Source organism: Melanotaenia boesemani, chromosome 23 (genome assembly GCF_017639745.1).
Source record: "Melanotaenia boesemani isolate fMelBoe1 chromosome 23, fMelBoe1.pri, whole genome shotgun sequence".
Classification (NCBI taxonomy): Eukaryota; Metazoa; Chordata; class Actinopteri; order Atheriniformes; family Melanotaeniidae; genus Melanotaenia; species Melanotaenia boesemani.
The window spans coordinates 6,832,675-6,847,422 of NC_055704.1; the positions used below are offsets into that span (position 1 = coordinate 6,832,675).

At 39.6% G+C, this 14,748-nt stretch overlaps 1 protein-coding gene across 2 annotated transcripts; it reads left to right on the forward strand.

The window, feature by feature from the left end:
• The first annotated feature begins 1,873 nt into the window (after positions 1 to 1,873).
• LOC121634373 (F-box only protein 15-like) lies at positions 1,874 to 14,329 on the forward strand. Of its 2 annotated transcripts, none has more exons than XM_041976939.1 (10): positions 1,874 to 2,382; positions 2,481 to 2,552; positions 3,097 to 3,201; positions 4,587 to 4,817; positions 7,349 to 7,549; positions 10,661 to 10,784; positions 11,462 to 11,544; positions 11,998 to 12,143; positions 13,007 to 13,131; positions 13,717 to 14,329. In XM_041976939.1, the coding sequence occupies exons 1-10, from the start codon at positions 2,165 to 2,167 to the stop codon at positions 13,981 to 13,983; spliced, it is 1,572 nt and encodes a 523-aa protein (XP_041832873.1). In that variant the 5' UTR covers positions 1,874 to 2,164; the 3' UTR covers positions 13,984 to 14,329. The 2 variants fall into 2 exon arrangements, with proteins under 2 accessions (XP_041832873.1, XP_041832874.1); XM_041976940.1 differs by having other exon boundaries at positions 1,875 to 2,180.
• The last annotated feature ends 419 nt before the right edge of the window (positions 14,330 to 14,748 follow it).

Below are 14,748 nucleotides of genomic sequence, written 5' to 3' on the forward strand. Positions count from 1 at the left end.
GAAGGTACAAAGTGAACCTGAGCAGTTTTCCAGGTGTTTTAATAGAGGTGTTACACAGGTAAATATCTCAGGAAGCCATTGGCCGATGATGATGATGATGATGATGATGACCTCTATCAATGGTCAGATTCAGGAGAATCCAGGGATAGCCCCACATTCACCTTAGAAACACCATGAGGATCCAGAAAGATCTAGTCTATGATAACAAGAGTGAATACTTCACTATAAACCTCCTTCATCTCCATGGAAACCAGCAGGACCTTCATGATCCATGTCAAACAAAGGCAGAGTCATAGGAGAACACACTAGCAGAGTTTCAGAGCTGGAATCAAACTTTTCACCACAAAACAGCAACAGTAAGACACGACTTCTGATCCTGGCTTCTAGCTCCAGAGTTTCTGTCCCACCGTGATGAGACAGACATCTTTGTAACCAGCAAAGTCTCTGCTGTCATGTGACACCTTGTTTGTGTGGTTTGCTTGAAGTGGAGAAATCAGCAGAAGCTCTAAAGTGGACAGTGTTCTCATGTTTTTCTTACATTCCCTTATAAATATGTTTGGTTTGGATGCCAGTGCTTGGTAGAGTCTTTTAGCTGCGTTTCTCCTGTCATGTTGCTATGCTACGTGTTAGCATTGCTGCTTCCTGGTGGCTGCAAACATCTTCTGTACTCCATGTATGACATACATTGTATGTCATACTGCCCCCTGTTCACAATAAGAGGTTAAAGAAATGAAGGTGTCGAAGAATACAGCTTAAATAAATAAGGCGTTTATTTTATTTCAATATTTTCATTATTTAGTACTTTTTTCATTTATCTGATGTCATTATTAAATCTATTATTTTCCTTTAGGGATTTATAGTGTTTTTTTTTTTTTGTTTTTTTTTTTACAATTATGTTCCAACAAATTTTTGCACTTTTTTGTGTTTTTTCTGTCAACATATAAAAAAATACTGGGCGGATCAAGACTTTCTCACGGTATTGTTTCTCTATATTGTTATACTAAAAAGTTTATTCCATGTAATGATATTTAAATAAATGCATAAGAAACTCATCTGTAATCTTGGCTGGAGACTGACAGACGGACCTCCAGGTACAGCTTGGTAAAAGACACGTCTCTCTCAGATGGAGATGGAAGATTCAAAAAAGCTCTGTGTGGCGATTTTGCATCCTTTTAATCATCTTTGTCCTTTTGGTGTTCTGCACTTTGTGGTGGTCGCTCTGGGTCTCTTTGCATGCATTTTGTGTCTGTGATGCTTTTGCATCTATTAATATTAATTCTGTCCTTTCTGAGGCAGTTCTGTCTCTTTGTGGATGTTTTGCATCTGTTTGGTTCTGTTTGTTTTGCATGATTTTTAATTTGTTCTGTTATTCATATATATGTGTATATATTGATTTACATGTGGCATCCTCAGGTTCATAAAAGAAGAAAGTACAACCTCTTTAAATTTTTATGTATCAGAACAAATTGAGGTATTCAGGTATGTGCTTGCACTCTGATGTTTGCTGGTTACACTGCATTGGGGATAAAAGAGCACTTTCATACCAAGGGTGCTCTATAGCGCCGCCCTGAGGTGAGCAGCAGAACACCTAGTTACAGATACAGTAGAGCTTTACTCAGCAGAGCTGAGTTCATTTCAAGTGGCCGACTGTCTCCTGCTGGTTTCACTACCCTTTTCACTATTTATCTGTCTGTCTGTCTGTCTGTACCCCCGCCCCCCACGAAATCGGAAGCCGGTGTTACACCATAATTTGTGACCCATCAGAATCCGTGACCACAGGGGGCGACAGTGTGCATTTCTCTGTACTTAGCAACGTCTTGAAATTTCTTGTATTTAAGTCTAAGTTAATTATAATGCAGGTACAGTTAAGTCACACGTTGTGATGGCCATCTGAAATGGTGACCTCTGTGATCCTGGCTATGTGAGGGTCACATAAAGATAGAAGAAGACTATAACAAAGGTGACCTATATTAGCATTTATAGTACCCATCACAATGTGTGGTTTTACTGTAACTGCACTGGAATGAATTCATACTTAAATACAATTGTTTTCCAGACTTTGCTCGTCTTCTGTACATGCAGAGAAATGTACACCGTCGCCCCCTGTCGTCACATATTCTGATGGGTGACAGATTTTGGTGTAACGGCTTCAATCAGCACAGCGATGGCGGTTGGAAGAGGTGAGTTTTTTCGGAGTTTTATGAAGGGTCTAGAGAGAGTGCCTGCTCAAACCGCTCCGACGTGGCGACAGCCGGATTGCGGCAGAGGAAAGCCGGGTGTAGGTAAAAGATTTGCTAGTCTCAAAAGAGAAAAATATGGAGAAGGTTGGACGACGACGCGACCAAAGACAAAATGGGGCCCGGCTCTACTGACTAAGCCCAGGTGATGGGGCGTTCACTCAAGTTGATTTTAGAAGATAGGTTTACTTTTTCTAATAATTCCCTTTAAATTAAATGAAATTATGACACGGCATTTTCCAGTTTATCCCCCAGCTACCCAGGACCAAAAACAGACTTTTCCAGAATAAATTCCAAAGAAAACTTCATGGAAAGGTAAGCTAATTTAGCTCGTGTAAGCCGTTGGTACTGGAGTAGAGCGAGAGAAGCTTTTCTCCGATGTGATTGGTTGTGTTTGAAGTGAAGAAACTGTGATTGGTTGCTTCAATAAGTGGGTAGATTGTGATTGGTTGGTATGCTTTTTGACGACGAGCGGTGGAGGAAGAGTTTTAGAGGAGATTAAGACCACCTTACATTAGATATAGATGAAAAACACAAGCACTTTAACAGGTTAAAGCTTATCTTATCATCCTTTAGATGTTTAAAATCCCTATTTCCCTCCCACATGTGGAACCCCTCAAGATAAGACTCACAAAATCTAAACTGGTGAAATAAATAAATGAAAAATACTGTATTACTATATATTATTAGGTTAACTGAGGTCTCTTGGGAAAAGAGGTAGTCAGTGGAACTACCTGTATATATAAAAAGTTAAAGCCACATAAAAGGACACAGGGATCTGAACTAATCAGTGTAAACATTATTGACTGAGTCTGAAACAATAATTCTGGTCGACATAACGACATCTTTTGCTCTCCAGGCTTCCGTCTGAGGTTCTGATCAAGATTCTGTCGTACCTGGACGTCTCCTCGCTCTTCTGCATCGGCCATGTCAGCAGACTCTTCCGCCAGCTCGCCAACGACGAGTGAGTTGACAGTTGATGAATCAGGAGGGAAATATTTCATTTGAGACGGCAGAACTGTTGGACTCAGCTGTCATGTATGTCTTCTTTAATTACAAACCATATCAGACGTTCTAAACTGAAACTTTACTTTTCTATTAGTTCCAGTTTCTGTCTGCTCGGTCTGTAGTTTTTTTTTCCCATGTGAAGTAGTTAAAAAAGTATTCAAAAATAGTTTATGTTTACAAACTTCTGGTTTATAAGTGTGTTTTTAAAACTGAAAATAAAGCAGCAGTGATCGATGATGATGATGAAGTTGGGGGGGATCTGTCGAACCACACAGTGATGGATGGGGACAAAACTCTCCACCCTGCATCTGTAGGGGGAGGCAGAGACCGGCAAGCTTAAATTTCCTGCCTGATTCTGCGTGGTGGACCAGATGAGGCCCTCGTGAGCTGTAGACCCGGCTACATGGAGCTATGCATCTCCTTCCTCTAGCTCTTCTACTACTTCTACCTCTTTTACATCTTCTTTATTTTATTTTAGCAACCTTTTGTTTTACCAAGCAGATGCTTGAGATCAAATTATCTTTTTTACGACACAGCCTGAAAGATAAGACCAGCTTCGGCTGTTTCATCATCATCATCATCATCATCTTCTTTAATAATAAAATAATAGATCATTACTGTTTATATTATCATCATTATTAAAGTTTGATCAAATATTTAGTCAGTTTAAATCTTTTTGTCTCTTTAATTGTATGATCAGTGATACATGATCAGTAATTCTGTATTCTTGTTATAGAAATTAATTAACTACAATTTATTGTTATATACAGAATAATTATATTTTTACAGTATGATAATCCTTCAGATCATTATGATCAGTTATTTTTAAAATATTTTAAAATGAAGCAACCAGTTTAAGTCTGAATCTGTTTTTTAATTATTTTATTTTATTAAAAGTGATTCCTGAGGATTAAAGGTCAGATTGTTTATGACTAGACACACAGTCCTAACAGTGAACCTGGTATCTAATTATCATCAATATTCTGATTAGAGGCTCCAGAACCAGAAGCTTATTTACTATAATGTACATTTAATTAATAGTTATAGTCACACATTTATGACTCAGCTGTTATTTATGTTTTTTAGTACCTTTTTTCCATGTTCTACCTTTTTATATGTTATGTTTTATTTATAATTTGTACTTTGGCTGAATTAAAAGAAAAGTGTGATAGCTGCATCTCCTCCAGCAGCTTTGAGTTCTGGATGAACCATTTTGGTTCATGGTGGTTCGGTCTGATGTTAAACAATTTGGTGCTTTAAAATGGTGGTAATATGATTAATTGCAGTTATAAAATGATATTAATTCACTAATCTGTTGATGTGGTCTTTGCTCTGCTGCAGCATCTTGTGGCAGAAGATTTATTTGTCCGAGTTTGGGGGGTGGAAGCCAAAGTCGGTGAACGATGTGGTGGTGATGGATGACCCGCGGGAGGTGGAGAAACAGTCAACGGGTCGCTGGAAGATGATGTACCTTAGAAACATGGCTGAACATGGCACGAAGATGTGGAGGAAATATCTGAGGGACATCAGCCCGTACACCGCCCTGCCCAGGCAGACGGAGAGGGTCCTCAGGTACGAAACCCAACATCACCACGATTTAACTACAAGAAACTGAAGCTAGAAATCTTTACCAGAAAACCTAATTAGTTTGTTATTATATTTACTTTATATTTAAGATGTCCCAGATGAGGCTGACGATATTGTTATCTATTCTTCTGCATTGACTCTAGGGCTGAAAATAATGACTATTCTGATGGTCGATTAGTCACCGACTATTAAAACGACTAGTCGACCAATCGGATTATGTATCTCATGATTATTATATATGGCTCTTATTTCACTTTCAGCTTTGAAATCTTGCATGAGGTTGTTAAGTAAGTCCGACGTGCCTCCTCTTTAAATGTTCGAGCATTGCAGACATACTTCCGTGGTACACAAGCTCCGCTTTACAAATCTCACATGTATTTAATTTATTTTGTAAGTTTAATGTGAAGTTATCCCAGACTTTTAAGGTTCTCCGCCGCGGTTTTCCTCCCTGTTCCGGCACCATATTTTTCCCCTGGCAGACTTTATGGCGCATGTGCAACTCTCAGCAGAGATAAAAAAAAGAAGACGATGTCTCACTCTCTATTTTTTTCCCTCTCTTTGTGCATGTGCATTGTGCAACTCTCAGCAGAGATAGGATTAGAAGACGATGTCTCACTCTGTAGTTTTTTTTTTTTTTTTGCCGACAATAGTCGACGGCTAAATTCGTTGTCGACTATTTTTATTGTCGACTATTGTCGACAACGTCGAATAATCGCGACTCAGTGGTCGCTCCTGATGGAACTGCCACTGATGTTAACACTTTCAAATATTTGGGTTTTCTATCTATCTATCTATCTATCTATCTATCTATCTATCTATCTATCTATCTATCTATCTATCTATCTATCTATCTATTTATGTGTATATATATATATATATATATATATGTGTGTGTGTGTGTATATATATAAATATATGTGTATATATAAATTAGTGCTGGGCAACGATTAAAATTTTTAATCACGATTAATTGCATCATTACTCGCAAAATGTCTCTTTAAAAGAAGGCCTACAGCTTTAAAAAGAAAATGCAGTAAGTTTTGGTAACTGTCAGGCGTCTCTAAGCTGCGATTCTGGAGCTGCAAGTATCTCTCTGGACCTCCCACAATGCCTCTAAATACGTGGCTAAAATATTTTTTTAAATCTATCTTTCTTGTCATTAGGTTGGATACCAGGGACTTTTTTTTTTCTTTTACATGATTTTCCACAAATATCTACATTCCTTAGCAGAAAGTCTGTGTATACTCTTTTTTTTATAAAGGTTTTATGTTTTTCTTAATTTTAAAACCTAAAAATAGAAATAAAAATGTGGTTCTTCAAAAATAAGAATTATCCTATGGTGGCTCTTTATTAAAAATATATATTAAGCTGACATTTTAAAAAGTCTAGTAACATTTGCATCTCTAAAGGAGTTTTATTTAGCTGGCTGAGGGAAAAATGGCTTTTTGGATTAGAAAGGCTGCAGAACCCTGAACTAAACACATAAACAGGTTTAGCAGCAGTTTTCTCTTTAAACAGCAACAGTTAAAATATTTCTTCATATATATTTATAAAATCAAATATTTATGAGAAAGAAGGATGAAATGTTCAGGATTTACTAACTAAAAGGTAAAAAGTCAGCAGGATGAATTTAAAGCTGTGAAGCTGCTTCCTTCTAAACACAGAAGGAACAATATGTGATGAATATCAGCATCATTCTTCTTCTTTCTTAAGTTCCAGACAGAAAACATCTCTTCATTTTAATAAACCCGCTCTCTCCTGATTACATCATCACCGCTGCAGCGATTAAAAAGATTAACGGCTTTAATTAAGCGTTGCGTTAACGCGATTAATGCGTTAACGTGCCCAGCACTAATATAAATATATGTGTGTGTGTGTGTGTGTGTGTGTGTGTATATATATATATATATAATATATATATATATATATATATATATATATATATATATATATATATATATATGTGTATGTGTATGTATGTATATGTATATATATATATATATATATATATATATGTATATATATATATATATATGTATATGTATATGTATGTCTTTAAATAGGACCCCCCCAAAAAATGTACATGTGATTCATATATTATGTTGTATTTTTGGTCTGAGTCAGTCTTGTCTTTTGGGTGTACCAAAAGCTGGTGGAGTTTTATGTGGTGTTGCTGTTGCATTGTAGTACTACTTGGTTTGCTCCGTCAGGGTACGGATCCACAAGGCCCCCAAAAACTGACCAAATTACGCATGTAAATGACACAAAGGATGGAGGAAATGGCCTGTATCCGTATTTAGTGTAGAACACAAATGGGCCTTCAGTCCTAGATTAGCTCTAATCATCCTTTCTAGTTACTGGGTTAGTTTAATCCAAAATAAGATACAGCTTTGGCTTATTTAATCCAAGTCTCTGCAAGTGGCTTTGAGTTAAGTCACCTACAACATTGCGTTGTTGGGACTAGCCTCCCAGACTAAAATATATGGGTTTATTTTTACCTCACGTTTGTCTTCCAGGAACCTGAATGTGAGCTGGGAGCTGACACTTTGCAACAACTGGGGCCAGAGGAGCACGTTGGAGCAGAGCCGTGTGTATTTCTTTGAGTCCTCTGTGATCGTCCGCTGGAACGGAGGCAGCTTCCTCAAATACCATCACATCAGCAGCATCCAGCTGTACGGAGTCAGGAAGGAGGCGCCGAAGAGCCCCGAAGCCAGGAAGTATGACACACTTCCTCTCTGTATCGGCATACCTGGAGGATATGTATTGGCTTTTTTATTTTGATTCGACACACTGATTTTATTCAGTAGCTGATCTTTGTGGCTTTGAAAAACATAAAGAAAACCTTAACTTTCAGGTGATCTGTCTTTTCCAAAGAGAAGCCTGATACTTCATCTGAAACATGAGCTCCGCGTTACCAAACCTACTTTTTAATTGATGGACAGAGAAAAGTGTCTGAAATGTCCGAGTCGACCTGAACGCCCCCCGCAGAGGTAATGACCTCCATCTCCTCGGGTTCTTTACCTGACATCAACCCCAGATCATCAGTGATGTTGGAAATGTGAACACTCATCTTTCTGTGTTTCACTGGACCGAAGTTTTCCTCGACCGACCAGATCAATGACTCATCACTGAATATCACTTTCAGCCAATCATCTGCTTCTCTGCAGGTTCACTGGAACCTGGTTTTCTTCTGTTTCGCTGTTGGTGATGGTGGATGTTTGGTTTTTCAGTGTGGAGTTTGCATGTTCTGCCCGTGTATCCTCTCCGGGTACTTCGGCTTCCTCCCACCGTCTGAATACGAGCAGGTTAATTGGTTACTCTAAATCGTCTCTAGGAGTGAGCATGAGTGGTTGTTTGTCTCTCTGTTGGCCCTGTGATGGACTGGAGACCTGTCAGACCCCTCTATTGGACTAAGTGGTGTAGAAAATGGATGGACAGATTGGCAAAACGTTTTCTAGATGATATTCTGATTTTTTTGTTGCACATGCTCTTAATAAATATGCTCTTTTTATTTGAAGCAAAAGTTGTTTTTCTTCTTCTGTTTTCCCATCCGGAGTACACCTTCATTTACATGTAGAAGATGGAGTACAGAACCTTTGCAGACTTTCCCAGCCCCCCATCGACGGCTAATCCAGCATCCACCTTGCATCCTTATACCTGTTCACCTTATACACCACAGACTTTCAGTACAACTCAGAGTCATGTCACCTTCAGAAATATTCTGACGACTCTGCAGTTGTTGGGTGTATAAGTGGTGGACGGGAGGAGGAGTTCAGGGGGCTGGTGGACGAATTTGTGGAGTGGGCGGGTAAGAATCGCCTGCTGCTTAATGTGGACAAGACCAAAGAGATGGTGTTAGACTTCAGGAAGAAGGGATCAGCTCCACAGCCCCTCTGCATCCTGGGTAGTGATGTGGACACGGTTGAGGAATATAAATACCTGGGAGTGTCTATCGATAACAGACTGAGTTGGAAGACCAGCAGCACAGCTGTGTACAAGAAGACCTGCAGCAGACTCTACTTCCTGAGGAAGCTGCGGTCGTTCAACGTGTGCAGCAAGATGCTGGAAATCTTTTACCAGTCTGTGGTGGCCGGTGCCCTGTTTTCATCTGTGGTCTGCTGGGGGGGCAGAATTGCAGCCAGTGACACCAACAGACTGAACAAACTGATCAGGAAGGCTGGCTCTGTCATTGGCTGCAGACAGGACACTTTATAAGCAGTGGTGGAGAGGAGGACACTGAACAAACTGTTATCTATCTTAGATAACCCGGACCACCCTCTCCACCCTGTGCTGGACAGACAGCGGAGCTCCTTTTCCAAAAGGCTCAGACAGCTTCGCTGTCTCAAGGACCGCTTTAGGAAATCTTTCCTGCCACACGCAATAAGACTGTTTAACTCATCATCATGGTCTCAGAGATAACAATATGAGTGACTGTTGTAACTGGTGAATTTTTGCACTGACTGGATCAACCTTGCACAGTTAAACTCCTCATCTTCACTACTAATCATTGCACTGGACTATATTATTTGCTGGCTATTCTCACTCTTACTGTGTATAGCTAAATATCTCCTTGTATAAGTCTTGTAAATATTGAAATTTTTATACTGTTTTTTATTTTTTTGCTACCTTAAGAAGCACAACTGCTAAATGACTGTACCGCTGCAACACCTAAATTTCCCAGCTTGGGATGAATAAAGTACTTCTATCTATCTATCCTACCTGTACTGCTTACTCTGGTCTTATCTGCTGCTCTGTCTCTTTCGTTTCCTCTTATCCTCCGATAACGTCTTGTGTTTCTTTGCCATGTTGCATGTTCAAAACGGCCGGTGTGTTTATCCTCTTGCTAGCGTGTGAAACGTGTATAAAGCAACACTCTGGGAGCAAAGTAGTGAAGTGATTTCTCGGGACACTTATTTATATTAATGACTGCAAACATGAAGGTTGGTAAACATATTTTAATCTTGTAGGATGAATGTACACAGAGTTTATGTTAATTGCTTTATTGATTAATTGTTCATGGTGTGTGTGTGTGTGTGTGTGTGTGTGTGTGTGTGTGCGTGTGTGTGTGTGCATGCATGCGTAGCAGAAACCAGGAGTCTTCCATGTTATGCTCACCTGCAAAGACAAGATAATGTGATTGGTTTGGCTAAGCAGCGAAGAAACGGTTGTAGTGAACTCAGTGCCATGATGCTTTTAAGTAAAGTAGGAAAAATGAGCAGTTTGTGTCTCCCGGACTGGTGCATGGACAAAAATGTCTCCAGGTGTTCATGAGCCTTTTGATTGGTTTCGGGGGAGGGAACTCAAGGTTGGAATTAGGCGAAGGGTGAGTTTGTGGGAATTACTTTCTCTAGTTTTGGTTAATCATTGGTTGGTTGCTGTGCGGTGCCATGGAACAAAAATGTTGACGTTCCACGTCACGCCCAGTCGTTTTGCCTCTAATGTGCTTTCTCCGTGATATTTGCCTCAAAGATTGTTAACTTCAGTTCTCATTTTCAAAGCCTGAATATCCAGCCGTTGAATAAAAGAGTTTTGTGTCATGTCACCTCCTGCACACTCTCATCTCGTCCAGGAGTTTTAACTGTCAGGTTTACATCGACCAGCTGATCAGATGGTGGCTGTAAACTTGTGGTGGTCAGTTACCTTATGTTCTTCTTTTCAAACAGACTCTTGATAAAAGTGAATATTTTGTGTCTGCACATAAAGAAGATGTTGTTGGATGTTGAACTGCTGTTGTGGACTCTCTTTCTGAAGGTTTTTTCCCATTGAGCTGTTTAGTTGATAACTACTGATGTCCAGGTTGCACACTGATTCTCCTCCACCTCCTCCAGGCCCCGCTGGCGCTCTCTGATGTTAAAGGTCGACACAAAGACTTGCCCACAAAGCTTCATCGGTAACGACGGGCTGATTAAAGCATTCCTTCTGCCACCGGGCGTCATCATTGGCATCTGGAGGGTGAGGGTCCACTTGGTCAAAACATCTGTTTCTGACAGAAAATCAGTTCCTTTGTACCAATTGGACTAACGCTGTTATTCACAAAATGAAAAGTGTCTCTGAGAAGAATATAGACTCTTCGTCCACTTTATCAGGTCCACCCTGCTAGGACCAGGTTAGACCCCCCTTTTCCCCCAGACCTGCTTTAATTCTTGGTATCATAGCTTCAAGGTGTAGGAAACATTCCTCAGAGATTTTGCTGCATATTGACATGACAGCATCACACAGTTGCTGCAGATCCATGATGAGAATCTCCCTTTCCACCACATCCCACAGCTGCTCTGACAGGCGGCACCCGGTGTGGTCTTCTGCTGCTGTAGCCCATCTGCTTCAAGGTTGGGCATGTTATGTGTTCAGAGATGATGTTCTGCAGACCTTGGTTCCAACCAGTGCTTACTGGACTTCCTGTTGTCCTTCTATCATCTCCAACCAGTCTGCCCATTCTCCTTTTCTTCCTCATTCTGATGCTCGGTTTAAGCTTCAGAAAGCTGTCTTGACCGCGTCTACATGATATTAGATATTTGTGAAACAGGTGAACCCGATGAAGTGTTAGATACAACTTTACTGGGCTCTTTCTGATATTGTGTATATTTTTATAGTGTGAACTTTAAAGTGTAAAACTGTGTATATGTGTCTAGGGTCAGAACAGCGTGGCCTTCATCATGGTCAGTCTGCACTTCCACAGGTTGGTGGAGAAAAGTGTGCTGGGATCTCCGACCTGGTGAGCTCACGACATCATTTTTACTTTCTGTGATTTTAGTGTTTAGTGTATTCCCAGGGCCGGGTATCGTCACTAATTTGTCTTATTCCAGATCAGGATTAAATGGTTTCATACAATATGTGCCGATGTCATCTTTCTAGTCTTCATGTGTGTACCTGCTGAGATTATTTTAGCTTCATCAGGTGGAGATCAGTGAGATGAAGGTGGTGAACTTAGAGCTCCACCTGCTGGATGTAACGTGTCACTGCAGCTAGTTGTAATCAGATTAATTTACAGTGGAATTAAGGATTATGTTCACCTGAAGTAACATTATTATTATGATAAAAATTCAGAACAGATTTAAATTTCATTTGCTATTTTTAATAGAATAAATTTATTGTCCGTCATGCTGGAAGTTTATTAAAGTTAGAGCTCCACCTGTTTAGTTTTGTTTCTATGCCCCGTGTCCTGCAGCCCGTACGCTGAGCCCGTGGACCTCCTCCCTGCGGGTGACTCGGACCCTGAGTTGGGTCTTCACGGCTACTCTTTGCACTTCGTCCTGCACAACACCAGCACTGAAATCATGTCGAGATACTTTGGCCAGCTGTCCAGCCGCATAGGTAATCTGATTACACCAAGATCAGCAGATAATGTGTTTTGAACACTTGTTTTTAATTTAATTGAATTATTTTACGTAATGAAGAATTGAGAGAAAAACAAATATTAGTAAACATGTAAACTGAGGTGGGTCTGCTTTTCTTAAGTATGTAGTTATTTGGATTTGATTTGATTATATTTGACTTTAATTTTATTTAATTGTATGTAATTTAATTTTAGGTAATCTAATTTATTTAATGTATTCTAATTTTTTATTTTTAATTGAATTTAGGCTCATATTGTAATTTTTGTCCATTTTATTTCAGTGTAATTTATTTTAATTAACTTTTTATTTAATTTGAATTACATTTTATCTAATCCAATTTTAATTTAATTCATTTCAGTTTGATTTAATCTGATGTCATGTTTTAATTTGGTGTGTTTTATATGATTTTATTTCAGTGTATTTTGTCTATTACATTCAAATTTAATTTAAATAAAATTAATTTATTTTAATTATTTTTCATTAATCCAATTAGATGTTTTAAGTTTTGTTTAATTAATGTTTTTTCTGAACCTTGACATGTTATGGAACAGGTGGTTCATCAGCGTGTGTTAAAAATGCTGCAAAAACTAAAGGTGGATGTTGTGGATAGTGTGCTTGCGGTGTCCACATGTCAACATTAAGCACAAAATGTCATCAAAATATTGTTAGATCAGCTGAATCTCGGTTCATCCACCATATTAAACTTTGTTACCTGAGAGCTTCGCAATCGGCTTTTTTGTTACAGAAGTTGTTAAATTTTGTACAAAAAGGCTCATTTCTGCCTGACTTTGTGTCTTTTGATTTTGTTTTGACTGAAATGTTCCTGCGTTTTGTGATCAGTTCAGATCGAGCGCAGACTTGTGGAGCTGAGGGTCATCAACCGGACCAACTTGTCGCAGCACAGGTCGCTCTCTGGAAGCATCAAGCTGCCCTGGAAGAGCGAGGATCTGGAAGGCGCCATAGAGGTACGACTGTAAACACAAAACGACCCTTTCTGTGGTCTTTGATTCGATCCTGAGCTCAGAACTCCTCCTGCTGCTTAGTGCTGGAATTGTTTATAGAGCAGAAGAAGAAGGTGGTGTATTTATAAATGTTACGTGCTGCATTGCCTCTCCTAAAGTACTGTTCATGCTCTGTTGTTGAATTTGTTAATTTTAAAGTTTAAACATCACTTTTAATCTAAATCAGAGGACCCCAACCCTGGTCCTCGAGGCCCACTATCCTGCAGTCTTAGATGTCTCCCTGCTGCAACACACCTGATTCAAATTAAATGACTGACAAGCTCTGCACAACTCTGCTAATGAGCCATTAATCTGAGTCAAGTGTGTTGCAGCAGGGAAACATTGAATGTCTGCAGGACAGTGAGCCTTGCAGACTGGAGTTGGGGATCCCTAATCTAAATGACAATAGAAACAAATGTGTTCGTCAGGTCAGAGTTTACAGTTGAATGTGTCTGCGGTCTTTTAAGCTCAGCTCTGGCTCAGCCTCGGATGAAGAACCCAGATCTCGCCTTATTTTCAGCTCTGAATTTTCTCTCCTGCGTCACGTAGAACTGCTGCATCATGACTCTGACTCTGCTGGACGAGTTCCAGAAACCCTTCTGGTGCGTCAGCTCGCCCGTTTGCATCACCATGACAAAGAAGGTGCTGTCCAGGGACTACAAGGGCGATCACTTTCTGATGGAGTACCAGAATCCCGACGGTGAGGTGAAGATGATGCTGGTCTGGCTGAAGGAACAGAAGCAGTTCTTCCTCTTCAGCCTCACCGTCTACGTGACTGTTGCTAACGTCAACAAGCGTTTCAGCAGAGAATACTGAACCCAGACTGCGTCCAGTTTCAAGTTTCTGGTGTTTCCAGTGGAATCAGATGTTCAGGATCTCTGCAGGTTCAGCAAATTCAGGCTGGTTGAGAACAGAAGATGTAAAAGTCTCATGTTAACAAAGCCTAAAGTGTTTGAGGAGTTTTGACTTTGCTAAAAAGACTGATTTAGTCTTCTGTTGTGTTTATGACACTGAAATTGTTGATCTTTTTGTTAAAGTAAAAAAATGTACATGGGAAAAGAAAAGAAAAATGATGAAGCATGAATAATGATGCTATTTTGGATTTGTGTATTTACTGAGTATTAATTTCAATAAACTGTTTAATTCTGTTACAAATACATGACAACGTTTCAGGAAATTTAATTGCTGCTACCAAGAAGATTATAATTACATGGAGCCAGCACCCTCACATTGAACTCGAGCCTGTGGGAGCACTTCGACTTCTTTAGGTGTCTCCGTTTGCTCAGAAAGTCTAGAAGTGTGAGTGCGAAAAAAAAACTCTAATGCAGATCAAAGAAATGAACCCTGGTTAGCCTGAAAGCAGACGGGATAGCATTAAGTAAACCAAATACAGGAAGCTGACTACAACACAAAGGGCAATGTGGATAAACTCAATCAAAACATATACATACGTTAGAGAAGGGTATCCAGCTCTGGTCCTCAAGGGCTACATTCCTGCAGGTTTTTGATGTTTACCTGCTCCAACACACCTCACTCAAAGTCATTGTGCAGAACTTCATAGGCTGTTAGGTCCATGTAATT